The sequence below is a fragment of the Protopterus annectens genome, chromosome 9.part0 (genome assembly GCF_019279795.1).
Source record: "Protopterus annectens isolate FY-2018-M chromosome 9.part0, PAN1.0, whole genome shotgun sequence".
Lineage (NCBI taxonomy): Eukaryota > Metazoa > Chordata > Ceratodontiformes > Protopteridae > Protopterus > Protopterus annectens.
Genome location: NC_056743.1, coordinates 1,565,964,110 through 1,565,979,340, shown reverse-complemented (window position 1 = coordinate 1,565,979,340; position 15,231 = coordinate 1,565,964,110). Strand labels below are relative to the sequence as shown.

At 40.3% G+C, this 15,231-nt stretch overlaps 1 protein-coding gene across 3 annotated transcripts in view; it reads right to left on the bottom strand.

Moving 5' to 3' along the window:
- LOC122812185 (cAMP-dependent protein kinase catalytic subunit alpha) overlaps positions 1 to 15,231 on the bottom strand; it is a 1,510,797-nt gene that overhangs the window by 787,294 nt on the left and 708,272 nt on the right. For all 3 annotated transcript variants that reach the window (XM_044084507.1, XM_044084506.1, XM_044084508.1), the window contains exons 3-4: positions 8,195 to 8,323; positions 4,370 to 4,468 (exon numbers count right to left, since the gene is read on the bottom strand). In XM_044084507.1, coding sequence (XP_043940442.1) covers positions 4,370 to 4,468; positions 8,195 to 8,323 — 228 coding nt within the window. The remainder of the gene's footprint in view (positions 1 to 4,369; positions 4,469 to 8,194; positions 8,324 to 15,231) is intronic.

Genomic DNA, 15,231 nt, shown 5'->3' with positions numbered 1-15,231 from the left:
GGCCTTATGAACCACATGCACTCTTAACAGAATATGCTCTGCAGATGGGAGTTTGGTCACTTAGAAAATTATACGAATGAGAAGCACCACAAACATTCTCAGCAGAACACCATCACCTTCAGTTATGGAGTCATAGCAATACATCCAAAGACATGGAAACAGAAAGGGACCATCTGGGCTTTAAAATTTATGATTTGTTTCAAAAAGTTAAAAGTATTTATTTTCTTTAACTGAATGTATACAGCTGGGGTTCTAATGGTCTGACGTACTGGGCTATACGACCCACCGCCATAATTACACCTATTCTACTTTACATATTAACCTCAACTGCTCTAAGACACTCAATCACCAGCTATATACCTGCAGGCACTCGATGTAGTTATACTGTTTTTCTTTTTTAAACCATGTTCGATCTTCTCACCTAAGCTCCCACCCCCAAAAATGTTAGGGGCATGCAGCTTGTGATCACTTGAAAGCACAGTGGTAAGTGCTGCTACCCTTGGAGACTTTAGGAAATCAATCAACACCAGTCTAGTATCTGAATAAAGGCCAGTAAGGGACTTGCACCATGACAGTTAAGGATATACACAGACACAAGATTCCCATACATAAACATCAGCATTCATTCTTTTCAATTTGAAGTGAGAAATTTTCTCAGGGTTATATGCTGGAGTTACTGTACCTAACTTGTAATTATGTATACAGACACTATATTATGAATGGATTTACTACAAAAAAAATTGCATCTCCCTTATTTGAGACAAAACATTGAAGCTACATCAAAAAAAACAACTTGCACTCCAAAACAGTCACTTTACACAATTTTTCACTGGGGCTGTGACCCTCGTCCCTATTTTATCTTTATCCTTAATCCACTAACCACCATATACACTAGCTCCATGGTTGTACAAACTCAAAGGGGAAAAAAAACATAAAACTCACCCTTTTCCTGCTTAATATAGCAACACACAATTGAGCCAACTGTAGTGATCCCTTGTGAACACTCGGAAAAAGTAATAATTGACATGGGGAAGAAAGGGGGTAGTTTTACAGTTAGAGTGATCTTTCCCAGAAGACAGTACAGGTGTATTAGCATGGCTCCTTTCACAGTAAGAAGCTCAAATATTTGGATTAATGTTGTAGTACAAGTCCTATATTTGGAAACTAGGTGCAGGTGGAAAGTGACCTTCAAACCTGACTTCCAAGGCTTTGAACATCCACAGGGCAAAACAAGTCTCTTCCTCACACAGGATCTGTGACAGGATCTTGATTCTATGGGTCTACAATAAAGAAATCTGCACTTCTCTTCTTGAGTCAACCATTCTACGCCAAAACGTTTACATTCAGAGGCATGTGCACCCTCTGCTAGTTCAAGACATGATGCCATTTGTTACACTAGCAAAGTACGTCTAAGCCCCAGAGTCCATCAAACTGGCCCAACCACTGAGTATACACTTCCAGCAAATCAAGAAAAACAAAGATTAGATGCTTATACCACTGTGTAAGAACATACAAATGTTTACTTACCTGATTTATAAAAACTACAGCAAAGCTGTCCCAACATAAGAGTTTGTCTGTCATAAAGGAGCGGCAGTAAGGTAGTCTGAACCAATTAAGAAGGGTCCCCTCACAAATATCATGCAGTACGACAGTATCTGGTTAAACCCAATATTGGGGACTGTCAACAGTGAGTCTACAACAGGGAACGATCCACAAGTAGTATAAATACTTCTAAAGATGAAAACACTGGAAGCTGTCCAAAAAAGACTTTGGAACGCAGAGTCCTGAAACACTTGCGTACCAAGCAAGCCTGCAGTCCTGGAGTCATTATCAAAGCAAAAAAGTCTGGTGAATGCATAAAACCAACAAACTGGCATTAGCACACATGTCCACAATGTAAGCATTTTAAAGCAATCAAGCAAGCAACCATGCTTGTGGTAGAGTGGACTTTGACAGTTACCAACTTACACATTGTGAAGGGTTTTTTTTGCAACTGTACAACCATCTCTTGAAGAAAATGAGCACAGGTGTCTGACAAAAAAAATCCTTAGGTCATCTTGTGGATGGACTCAACTCCAAAAGGGAGTGACTGATGCTTGCCTCTCACTTCCTCTGCCTTTTGTCAATGCTCTAGCACAACCTTAGTTTAGAATTGAAAGAGGGACCCTTCCACTGACCTTTGAGCTGGGCACTCTCAAATGCTAACATTTGAAAAGAAGGCAAGAAGGCCAGGAAATACTCTCCCATGCTCTTTTTTGAGGCAAAGTAGAAAGACTGGCACCTGTGGCACTGCTTCACATTCTGTACTTCTCCCAATCTGTGAAGACAATGCAGGCAAAGGTCCTGGTTCCATAACTGGTGTCCAAATCAGCACTTTGATGGGTTAAACTAGTTTCAGGTAATAGGTTCATAGGTTAGTACTAGGCTAACTGCCCTTTTGGGCCATTTGAAGCCTAGCCAGTTACCCCATGTGAGAATCAAACCCTGCACCTTGTGTCTTTAAGGTAAACTCCTTAACCATTATGTCATCCTCCCACAATCTCAAACATGGGAGATTTTCTACAAGCAATTTAAAATAATGCCAGCTATAACCATTCTCTTCCTCTTCCTGTAAAGAAGGTCTTTGTTGCAGTACAGCAACAAATACAAGGGTGCAGCTAGGGTATAGGGAAGCATATATAAGTCAAGGGGTGCAGCAGAGGCAAAGCCTCCTGTCCACCCTTACTCATGTGTACTTAACCATGTTGGAATTCAAATAAGTATATTTTCAACATGTGCCAGTATCAATATAGTGTTTAATGAAGTGTACATCAACATTTAGTTTTAACACAGATAACGGTTCTCCCCACGTGGCATGTCAGAATAAAGTAAAACGGACATAAAATAATGTAAATAATGTTGCAACTATTGTAGATAAAACTGCTGTGTTAAGTTTTGTAAATACATGCTTTAAACAGAACTGTTATTTTAAGGAAGGCAGCAGCCTTGTTGTATTAGCCAAACTAGGTTCTCAAGGGCTTATTGGTCAATTAAGCCCATTAATGATGCATAGAAAAGGAGGGTTGAAACCATCCAGTTCACATCCAATGTCTATTCCTGAACAGGGATTTTGTGCCTGCAGTAACAGATCTGTGTGAAGTGCTACATAGTAAGAGACCTGGTAAAAGGCACCAGAAGGAACCTGAACATCCTTCCTGCTAAAAAAAAACTCTGCTTAGATGCTCAAAGAGAACATGCTAAGACAGACTGTATCCCTGTCCCTGTTGGAATAAACTAGTTACTTTGCAATCATTCTACATGATGACTTGGGAAGATTTGAGTTTTTGAAACTAACTACATGAAATTATCCACATTTCAAAAATGACTTCCCAACAGTAAACTACACAAGCTGAAGTTTGACATACTACATAAAGCCAACTTTAATGTTTCCAGCCATGTCTGGTGTACAGATTTGGCTTTCATTAAAAATAAGCATTAGAAAAAATTAAAGAATAAGTTTCACTTATATCAGAGATTTTAACAGACTGGACCAGTTACAGACTCTAGTCAAAGTTCTTTTTTTTTTTTTTTTTTTTTTTAAACAAACAGTCCTAAAGGTTTGGAGGGGATTGACAAGGTAGCACTTCAAAATACCAGAGATCAGCACAGGGAAGCCGGTTCACGACAGCGACACTTCTTAAGAAATAACTAGGCAGCAAAAAAGTGCTACACTTTTTGAACAAAAACAGAACAAATGAAAGTTGATGTGACAGGATTATCATCTTTAATAGAAAGTACTGGCTTCATTTTAACTTTCTGGGTAATCCAAGTAAAAAAAAATGCTGCATTGGATTCACTCACCCATGTTGCCAAGGCAAATGTCTGCATTATTCAGTCCAATTACTGAACATGTGTGTGTTTATTCTTCTAACAGCTGACTCATCTTGGTTTAATGTAGTTCCTATAGTCTTCATTCTGCCGCTAAAGAATTAACTACACAGAAATACTTTTGAGATGGGCTTACCTTCTTCAAGGCACTAACACTCTGCTTTTAAAGTGGGCTTTTAAATCAGTTAGGAGCATGTATCAAATAATGCAGTTTTCTCCTTTAAATTCAAAATTACATATCTCACAGGTAAACAAAAAAAAGTTAAAATACTCTTCAATAAAGCATGCAAGCACAGTGGATGAAATGCACCCTTCATGTCAACTGGTGTGTCAGTCCTTTTTCCTAAAGCGGAGGTCTCATTGTCTTAAACACTAGGATAGAAGTACTGTATCTAGTTGAAACAGTCATGTGGAAAACTAATCACCACGGTCAGGTTGGCCACAGTTCTTAGAAAATTCTACTTGTGTAGCAAGTAGAATCCATTAGGTTTACAGTACCTACCTTGAAGGAATATTCTAGCTTGACAAGAAAGGGAAAGTTGACAGCCTGGAGAATTCTCTTCTCATTCAGTGTGTGCTCAATTTGTTTCAGCTTGACAACCTGCAAAGCAAAAGGACAGAGACAAAGATTCAGGACTTAAAAAGCTAACATTGCTGCACAGTGTATAGCTCACAAAACTACCACAGACTTGGTTATAAAAATAACACAAAACAATTGTGCTGGTATTCAGTTTTCCTGTTACATTGTCGGTCTTCTCTACATCTGTCCAATCAACCATTTTGAACTGCTTTCTGATGTTACAGTACCAACACATTCCACCCAGTCACCCTTTCCATAAGTCCACCCTTAAATGTCCATCTGGCATGCTTAGCTCCAGTATCAACCTCCAACTGCCCCTCACTTCTCATGCGTTTGAAAATGCCATCTAGTGCTTTCAGATTTATGTTTTCTTCATATAAATAGAGGCTTCAATCATACTCCCTGTATTACACGTACATTTTTATTAAATCATCACTTAAGACACAGGCACGCACATTAACAGAAAAGAAAACCTATGTTAACATTTATTTATTTACATACAATATATATTACATATGTTTTCTTTCATAAATTGCTAAGTTCCTGCCTTCCCTTAAACCTCGTTCCTCATCCTGAAGATTCTGCATGCATTACTCCCAGAAATTTCATTTCTATGCAATTTATGCCTCCCCTTTTTAAAGATCCCATTTCCAGTTCGTTTATCTCTTTTACAATATAAAAATACTTCAAATACAGTTGGGTTTAGAATTTATTTCCTTGTTCTAGTAACTGCATTTCTGGCAGTCATTAAAATTAAATTTACGGCCTTGCTACATCTAGGCATTTCAGATCCTGTGTCCCATCCAGCTGAAAAGAATCATTTCCTAAGTTACATCTATTTGTTCTGCCAATATTTTCGACAAGAGTACTCTGCAGGGAATTTTTAAAACCTGCCAACTCATTGCTCTCCCAAAAAATATGTTCCCAGTTACCTCTTTCTTCCCCATCACACCTCCAAAAATTGCTAATGACCTGAGGAAAAATGATTTGAAGTCTGTTTGGGTTATAAAAATACCTATGTAAACACTTCCAAGTAAAAATTCAAAACCTTCTGGACTTTGTTGCATATCTGGGAGCCAAACACATGTCCTCCAAATGTTCCCTTGTAAATTGCTTTTCCAGTCTTTCTTCCCATTCTTTTGTAAGCTGTTCTGATTGATTCCTAGTTATAAAGATTCCTAGTTAGAATGCAATATTTTATATGTCCTACTAATTATCCCTTTAACAGCACCTTCCATTCCAGATTTGACTTAAAACTCTACCAGAGCAGGTCTTTCATTTAGGACTCCTTTCTTCCTCTCTCTTTGCCTACAATTATATCAATCCCTGGTATACAGGTGGTTTCTAACCTGTGGTCCAAACTTCTTGGACTCATCCCACTGTATTACCTTTCCCTCTCTAGTTATTTGCTCCCAACACCTTGATTCCTTTATCATTTTTTTACAGTAATGTCCAACCCCCTCTTGCCTATTTTCTGTACCCCTACTTGCAGACATCCCTATTGAAAAAAATCTCTTCCTCAATTGGCTTAGTTCTTAAAATACTTTTTACAACTTTATGAATAGAATATTTAGTATGGTCGTTACTCTGAAGCATCTGCAATCCACAGTCCCACGCTCTCCTTATTTCTTAAACTGCCGACTCTTCATCATCATCCCTTTCCATTTTGAACTATAACCTTCTGCTTATGTTATGTACATGAGGTTAAAATGTGTAGCTCTAAACTTTTCTCAAATCAGGTAGTCCTAAATCACCTTGTTCTTTTGGAAGGAACATCGTGTCCTACTCAATTCTTGCCCTTTTACCCTCAGATACGTTTTTTAAATTTTATTAATTATTGTCCACAACTCCTCAGTAAGCCACGGTGGAACAGCGGTAGCGTTGTTGCCTCACAGCAAGAGGTTCTCCTGTTCGATTCTTGGCTGGAGTGCCTTCTGTTTGGAGTCTGCATGCCCTCCCCATGGTACAGTGGCCTCCAAAAGACATGCGTGAATGGGCATGCCTTCGCTGAAGGTTGGGCGTCAGGCTGGCAAATCAGCACCATAAAAATCTAGTGCCAATAATTAGTGGACCGGAGTTCCGCTGTGGCGACCCCTAACCGGGAAAAGCCGAAAAGACAAACATTGTCCACAGCTCCTCTGGTTCATAAAATATGCATGACTTGCTTTTATCTTGCTATCCATATCCATAGAATAACTATGAAACCAGACGCTCTTATTTATTACCTTTGGTTTAATCTCTTCCCACATATCCTTAGTCACCACAACAGAAACCTTTTTTAATCCATGCTCCTAAATGCTTCACCTAATCATTTCCCCATAAATAAGGCAACTGCTGAAATAATTTGTGTGTGGGTATATAATTTATGGCTATATCCTTTGCTTTATCTTCATTAATTTTATATCTTGAAAAGACCTGAAACTGCCTCAAAAAGTTCCACTACACCGGAATGTTCTTTTCTGGGCATATCATGTACAGAACAATATATGTGAATATAGACAACTTTTCTTGATTACAATACTAATTATAGCCTTGGAATTTCCAAGTCCCTTATTTTCTTTGCCAATGGCTCTAAATATAAAACAAAAATGGTGGAAGAAGACACCCTTGCCCAATTCATCCGTTCAAACATCATTTATTGGAGAGGACCTCTCCATCTTTAATTTTGCTTCAGATTCTTCGTATGCCCTCCTAATTATCCTTATTATTTTATCAGGGGAATGCAAATGTTTCCATTGTCCTCCTCATAAAATTCCAGTCTTCTCTTTTGAATGCTTTCTTATTGTCAAGACCCATTAACAACACTGTCACTTTTGTAAATTCTGAGTCTCCATTACATCATCACTGTTCTGTCAATGTTGTCAAACATTTGCCTTCCCTCCACAAAACCACATTGCTCTACAGCTATCTGGTTTGGCAACACCTTTGCCATTCTTTTAGCTAGTACAGACGAACACATTATCATCACTGCTTAAAAAAGAAATAAGTCTATATGAAGCTGCCAAGTCTGACATGTCTTTATCCTCTTTGGATAACAGCAACCACCACTCTCTTCCAAGATGCTGGTGCTTCTCCCTCCTTTTAAGATCCTATTAAACAATCTTCCAGACCTTTAGCACTTATGTCACACATTTTAAGTTTACACAAAGAAGAATACAATTCCTCGTGGGCAAGTCTAAGGCCAAAATATCACTGTAGTTCTACTGCAATGTAGCACATCCAGCAATCTGGCATCCTTTGTATAGACAGGTTGGTAAACCTGTATTGTACATGAGACCTTGCCAATTTGTGCAGAAGCATGTTGATTTTCATTTTGGAAAGAATTCTCATGGGAATATACCTTCAGAACCCTGTTTGCCACCATTTCATAGAGTTAAAATCACAAACACACACTGCTAAACAATGAGTCAATGTTCAAATTTAGCTTTAATACCTTATCACCTCCCTCTGCACTGCCTAGGAGTTTCCTGATTTTACAGCTTTCTACAAAAAATAATTATTTTTTATCTGTCATAAAACGTAAATAAAATAATGTGCCTGACAAAACCATCTTAAAATCAAGTTTTGTACTACTTGGATACATCTCTTACAGACACATTATCTTTCTTTTTTTCATCAGTAACACTTTGGGGTCATCATTTCTTGACTCAAGCCCTCTAAATTTCCTCTTTTGCACATAAGTGTTAACATTAAAAGGAATTTCTTCCCAAACAAAATACTAGAAAGGGACTCATGCATGAATCTTACCTTCTGTTTGTCAAGGATTTTCATGGCGTAGTGCTGTCCATTTTCCTTATGTCGGACTAACATCACCCTACCAAAGGAACCTGTCCCCAATGTTTTCAGCCTTTCAAACTGATCCAGGCTGGCGGTATTCTGAAAAATACAATGAACCAAAATCTAACATTTCATATCATGTTTTTACTTTGTACAAGTCTTTTTCAACACTAAATACAGTAAAGGTGAAGAAACAAAGTAGAAAATATGAGACAGCCTACAGAAATTTGACAATGACTAACAGCAAAGCAGCATGCACTGTGATTTGTATATTACCTTTCCCCCTGGAAAAGGTTTTTCTGAGGTGTAGTCCACTGTAAACATGAGAAACTAGTTTACATAAAGATGATGCACATTATGTTTCTTGAACAACAGTAATGATAGCTTGCTCACAAAAGCTCAGTCAAGTTGTAGTCAGACAGTCATAAGAAAACTAAGAATTCTCTGTTCACCTTTCTGTGAAATATCAGTTTCTGGTTACTTCTCCCACAAACACCCATGGGGTACACTCTAATGAACAAGCAACATCAGATAAATTCTACACTCTGATTAGCTGACAAAAACAGACTACTAAGGGAATGTGTTTGTCGTTTACCTAGACTTTTCACTGTACAATGCAAATAAATTAGTTTGGGGCCAGATTTACGACTGATACCCTGGATACTGGGTCAGATGTACAACAGAAGTCAAGATAGCCAAAAGAAATGAAATGCACATAAAGTAGGTGAGCTAGAGGGCAGCATTACCAGTATGGTACAGAGTACAATTCTTAAACTTATTCTCCATGCCTTTAAAGAACTACTATAGTTGAAGGAAAAAAAAAATAGTCATTGTTTGGATGAAACTAAAACCAGCAACACGGCAGGTACACAAGATGAAATGAAAAGGCTAATGGCAGGCATAACAAGTTTAAAGAAGGGGTAAAATATAAAAGACTCTTAAGAAAAATGTACTTAAATGGACTTAAAAACCTAGAAGACAACTGTACTAATGTGTGTGCGTATTTGCCTTTTCACTACATCTTATGTACCTGCCATGTTGCTAGTCAGTTTTATCCAAACAATGATGTATTTCTTCCTTCACCACAAGTCTGCGCGCGCACTTGCATCTGTGTGTGAGCATGCACACTTGCATGTGTGCATGCAAGTGTGCAAGAAAGGAAGACTCCCTTCTTATATTTCACATGATCTTTCAATAGAAAATCAGTGCAGAAGGCCACTAGGTATTCATCACAAAAAGCATTACAATTTGTTATACACAAGTACAAATGGTCACTGAGACCCAAGCTGCTGGTTGTTTCATTCCTGCCAGAACATAAAGAAGCCCAATATGCCAGGTTGCCTTCTAAACAGCATAAAACAAGACCTATCAGGCAGTCTAGAATCACTATTTAACTGTTGCCTCCAAACAGTCTATGTACCACATGAATGGAGAATGGCAACAGTCATCCCTCTGCACAAAAGTGGGTCATCTATGAACCCTGGAAACAGCAGACCCAGACGTTACACTAGTTTCATATGCAAAGTCATGGAAAGAATCACAGAAATGATCAATAATGACATAGGATATCTTCGGAAACAGGAACTAACCAAATCTGATTTCAAAGGCAGGTTATACCTACTCAACCTGGTAGGCTTCTTTGAGAAGGTCACCAAAGCATTGGAAGAGAGTAAAATGGTTCACGCTGCCTACCTTGACTTAGCCAAGGCATCTGACACAATACTCCACTCAGGCATTGTTGACAAACTCAAAAAGTTATGTATAAACCCTTAAGTCACCCATGGATAGCCAGATGGCTCACAGATAGGACCCAGAAAGTTAGAATTTGGAAGTCCGCTTCTCCAAAGAGGTTAGTCACCAGTGGAGTCCCTCAGGGACTGATCCTGGGACTTCAGCTTTTTGGCATCTTCTTTTCTGAATTCAAGACCTCTGGCAGAGAAAATCTTCAGACAATTGCAAATTAGGAGCAGACACAAAATCTCCCACCAACACTAATGTTCGCCCAGAAGGGCTGACAGAGAAATTACTGGTGTCAGAGTCACAGACTAAAATTACATGCCAACAAATACATACTAGTATCCTTCAGGAAGTCAGCCACCCCTGATATCTACCATACCCATAATGGTCAACCCAGTAGTCAGGGACTTGGGGACACAAGCACAGTACTCTCGTCTTTGACCATTACATGTCTATGGCAAAGAGAAAATTATTTTTGTTTGTGCAACTTATAAATAAAAGTATGTCATCTAGGTTAAAGGTCGTCATTGTTTCACTGCATTTGGCACTCAGACTTACCATCGAGTACAATGCCCCATTTGGTATGTACCTAACAGGCACATCTAACAATTGGAAAGCCTACAGAGGTTCATCACAAAAGGAATACAAGACATAAATAACATGTTCTTTACAGACCACCTCAAAGCCCTATCCTTGTATTTGGCCTCCTACAGGCTGCTGAGGGAAAATCTACGCCTGGCGTACAAGTCATAGAAAGATGATAGTTTGGGAAGAGTACGCATGCAGATCCTGTTCTCCACACATCTCTCTCCTAACAGTGGATGGGGGAGATAGACAGCTGCAATGGAATGCAATGTGCTGGTCAGATATCTATTGAGAGGTACAGTAAAACACCTTCACAGCCTGTTTCATGATGGCACTGTACAAGCATTTTACCAATGAGTTAGGTTCAACAAAAAGAGAATTCCATTTGCTGTTGCGGGTGGCATATAATGGGACCTTTTGTTCCAGATCATATCCTTGTATCGCATAGGAATATGCAGTTGGATGTTTTGTTCCATATCACCTTGTATCACATAGGAATATGCGGTTTTTGCTATCTGGGAAGATCAGAGGGATCCCAGCAGTGGTTACAGCGGGATCTCAACAAATAAACAGAAACATGAGATAAAAGCCAGTGGAAGTGCAGAATAAAATAAGACCAACATAAAAAAAAAAAAAAAAAAAAAAAAAAAGAGTACCTCAAAGAAGACCCACAAAGTCAATGAAATGCGTACAACGAAAAGAAAAAATATTTAAAAACAAAGAAAAGTGACAGCTCAAAGGAAATGTATGGGATAGCACCTTAACAGGCAAAAATTACAGTTCTAGATGGGGAAGTCAAGAAAGTACAACTATGTATCTGCATACGATAAATGCAGTGAGGGTCTTCTCTGTAGTAATAACAACATTTTCTGATTTCCTGCCACAGACGCCTTTGGTCAGCATGAATACTAGAGATGTGACCTCTTCCACCATGCTCAGCGGCAGACTTCACATACATCAGGATATTCAAGGATAAAAGGTTGTCAACTGGTGTCATTACCTCAGGTTTTTCTTGCCACCTGAGCCAGAGCCCTACTCTCTCTCTATCACTCTGCCCCTGGCACAGAGCATAAGAAGTGTCCCCAAAAGGGAAGAGGATCAGAAACTAGAGCGGACCTAAACTATGTATGGGAGAAGGAAGTTAATGGGGGGGGGGGTGACAGGGTTGCACCCAACCCAGTCCATGCAGAACAGAAGGGATGGAGGTAGAGGGAATAGTTACTGCGACAGGGAGGACACTCAATCATTTACATTTGTGATAAGTAGGATACACTACTGCACAATGTTTTTATTGTGCTTCAGTGTTGCAGTAGTAACTGCTGGGAAAGATTCCTAGAGCTTTATGGAAGGGGTGGATGGATGCAATTTCTAAGCAGAGGAAATACGACCCTTCAGGACTGCAAAGGCAAATGCTACACTAAACATAGAAAAGGTTCTTTACACAAGTGCCCGTAGCTAAGAAATTCTACTAGCTGATGTGACAGCCACCAAAACAGATGCTTTCCAAGTGATGAACTTGAGGTCAACAGAAGCAGTAGACTTTAAGGGTGCCAGAGTCGGCTTTTCTAGCACAAAGTTCAGGTCACAGGAGGGATGAGGAACCCTCACAGAGGGCCCAGAGAGGGATGATACCCTTGAGAAATTGATTTAGGGTAGGATGACAGAACAAAGGTGGACAAACAGGGAGGAAGGCAAAAATGGCAGAGGTATGAATTTAAAAAAAAGAAAAGTAGTATCTTTTGAGTAGAGTTCTGCCAGGTAGGATAAGACCAAGGGCAACTGAGCTTGTAAGGGCTGTTGCCCCTCAGATCAGCACCAGTGGGAGAAACCTGTCTATTTTGAAAAGTACGATTTCCTGGTGCTGGGCCTCCTAGCCTGTTTGAGAATTAGTAAGACATCCTTATCAAAACGTTGTCTGGAGGACAGAAGGATCACATCACCCATCCTTCCAGCTTCAGGATTGCCAAGTGGGGATGTATAGCGGTTCCCCTGTTCTGAGTGAAGAGATCCACCTCCAGTGGCGACACCAAAGATTTTTCCTTGTACATGCTGTGGAACAAGGAGAACTGGTGCTGTCTGGGCCAGAAAGGTGCTATCAGGATCATCCTGAGCCTACCCTCCTTGACCTTTTGAAGTACCCCAGGTATAAAGTGGAGGGAAGGGAGAGTAAAGAGAAATACAGAGGAAATGCAGGGGTAAGAGAAGGCATTTACCCGCCAGATCCTGTGGATTCAAGGCCTTCAGCAACATTTGTTGATCTGCCTGTTTTCTTTGCGGTTAATTGATTGTAATTATTTTATTTTAATTATTATATTGGTTAATTTTGGACATGGCTGTGGTGAATATGTATTTTAAGAAGAGGGAGGAGCATAGGGTGACGTACAAGAGTGGAGGAAGATGCACACAGGTGGATTATATCCTATGTAGGAGGGCCAGTCTGAAGGAGACTGGAGACTGTAAAGTGGTGACTGGGGAAAGGGTAGTTAAGCAGCATCGAATGGTGGTTTGTAGGATGATGTTGGTGATGAAGAAGCGGAGGAGGAGTGTGAAAGCAGTGCCAAGGACTAAATGGTGGAAGTTAAAAAAGGGTGATTGTGAGGTGGAGTTCAGGGAAGAGTTAAGACAGGCACTTGGAGGCAATGAAGAGTTACCGAATTTCTGGGTAACTGCAGCAGAGCTAGTAAGGGAGACTGCTAGGAAGGTGCTTGGTGTGACATCTGGACAGAGGAAGGAAGACAAGGAGACATGGTGGAGGAATGAGGAAGTACAGGAGAGTATACAGAGAAAGAGGCTGGCGAAGAAGAAGTGAGATCATCAAAGAGATGAAGAAAGTAGACATGAGTATAAAGAGATGAGGCGCATGGCAAAGAGAGAGGTGGCGAAGGCTAAAGATAAGGCATAGAGAGATGTATGAGAGATTGGATATTAAAGAGGGAGAAAAGGACCTGTACCGATTGGCTAGACAGAGGGACAGAGCTGGGAAAGATGTGTAGCAGGTAAGGGTGATAAAGGACAGTGAGGGAAACATACTCATAAGTGAGGAGAGTGTGTTGAGTAGATGGAAAGAGTACTTTGAAGGGCTGATGAATGAAGAGAATGAGAGGGAGAGAAGGTTGGATGATGTGGGGATAGTGAATCAGGAAGTGAAGCAGATTAGTAAGGAGGAAGTAAGGACAGCTATGAAGAGGATGAAGAATGGAAAGGCTGTTTGTCCAGATGACATACCAGTGGAAGCATGAAGGTGCTCAGGAGAAATGGCAGTGGAATTTTTAACCAGATTGTTTAATGAAATTTTGGAAAGTCAGAGGATGCCTGAGGAGTGGAGAAAAAGTGTTTTGGTACCTATCTAAGAATAAGGGTGATGTGCAGAGCTGCAGTAACTACAGAGGGATAAAATTGATCAGTCACAGCTTGAAGTTATGGGAAAGAGTAGTAGAAGCTAGGTTAAGAATGGAGGTGATGATTAGTGATCAGCAGTATGGTTTCATGCCAGGAAAGAGCACTACAGATGCAATATTTGCTCTGAGAGTGCTGTTGAAGAAATACAGAGAAGGTCAGAAGGAGTTGCATTGTGTCTTTGTGGATTTAGAGAAAGCATATGACAGGGTGCCTAGAGAGGAGTTGTGGTATTGTATGAGAAAGTCGGGAGTGGCAGAGAAGTATGTAAGAGTGGTACAGGATATGTACAAGGGTAGTGTGACATTGGTGAGGACTGCGGTGGGCGTGACAGATACGTTTAAGGTGGAGGTGGGATTAGATAAAGGATCAGCTCTGAGCCCTTTCTTATTTGCAGTGGTGATGGACAGGTTGACAGATGAGATTAGACAGGAGGCCCCGTGGACTATAATGCTTGCAGATGACATTGTGATATGTAGTGAGAGTAGGGACCAGGTTGAAGAGACCCTGGAGAGGTGGAGATATGCTTTAGAGAGGAGAGGAATGAAGGTCAGAAGGGCTAAAACAGAATATATGTGTGTAAATGAGAGGGAGGGTAGAGGAATGGTGAGGATGCAGGGAGTAGAGTTGGTAAAGGTGGATGAGTTTAAGTACTTGGGATCAACAGTTCAGAGTAATGGTGAGTGTGGAAGAGAGGTGAAGAAGAGAGTACAGGCAGGGTGGAATGGGTGGAGAAGAGTGTCAGGAGTGATTTGTGACAGACTGGTATCAGTAAGAGTGAAAGGGAAGGTCTACAAGAGGGTAGTGAGACCAGCTATGTTATATGGGTTGGAAACGGTAGCATTGACGAAAAGGCAGGAGTCAGAGCTGGAAGTGGCAGAGTTAAAGATGTTAAGATTTGCACTGGGTGTGACTAGGATGGACAGGATTAGGAATCAGTATATTAGAGGGTCAGCTCAGGTTGGACAGTTTGGAGACAAAGCAAGAGAGGCGAGATTGCGTTGGTTTGGACATGTGCTGAGGAGGGATGCTGGGTATATTGGGAAAAGGATGCCAAGGATGGAGCTGCCAAGTAAGAGGAAAAGAGGAAGGCCTAAGATAAGGTTTATGGATGTGGTGAGAAAGGACATGCAGGCAGCTGGTGTGAAAGAGCATGATGCATAGGACAGGAAGAAATGGAAAGAGATGATCCGCTGTGGCGACCCCTAACGGGAACAGCCAAAAGAAGATGATGATGTTAATTTTGCTCATACCTACTACTGAGTTTAGTATAATTTTTTAGTATAATT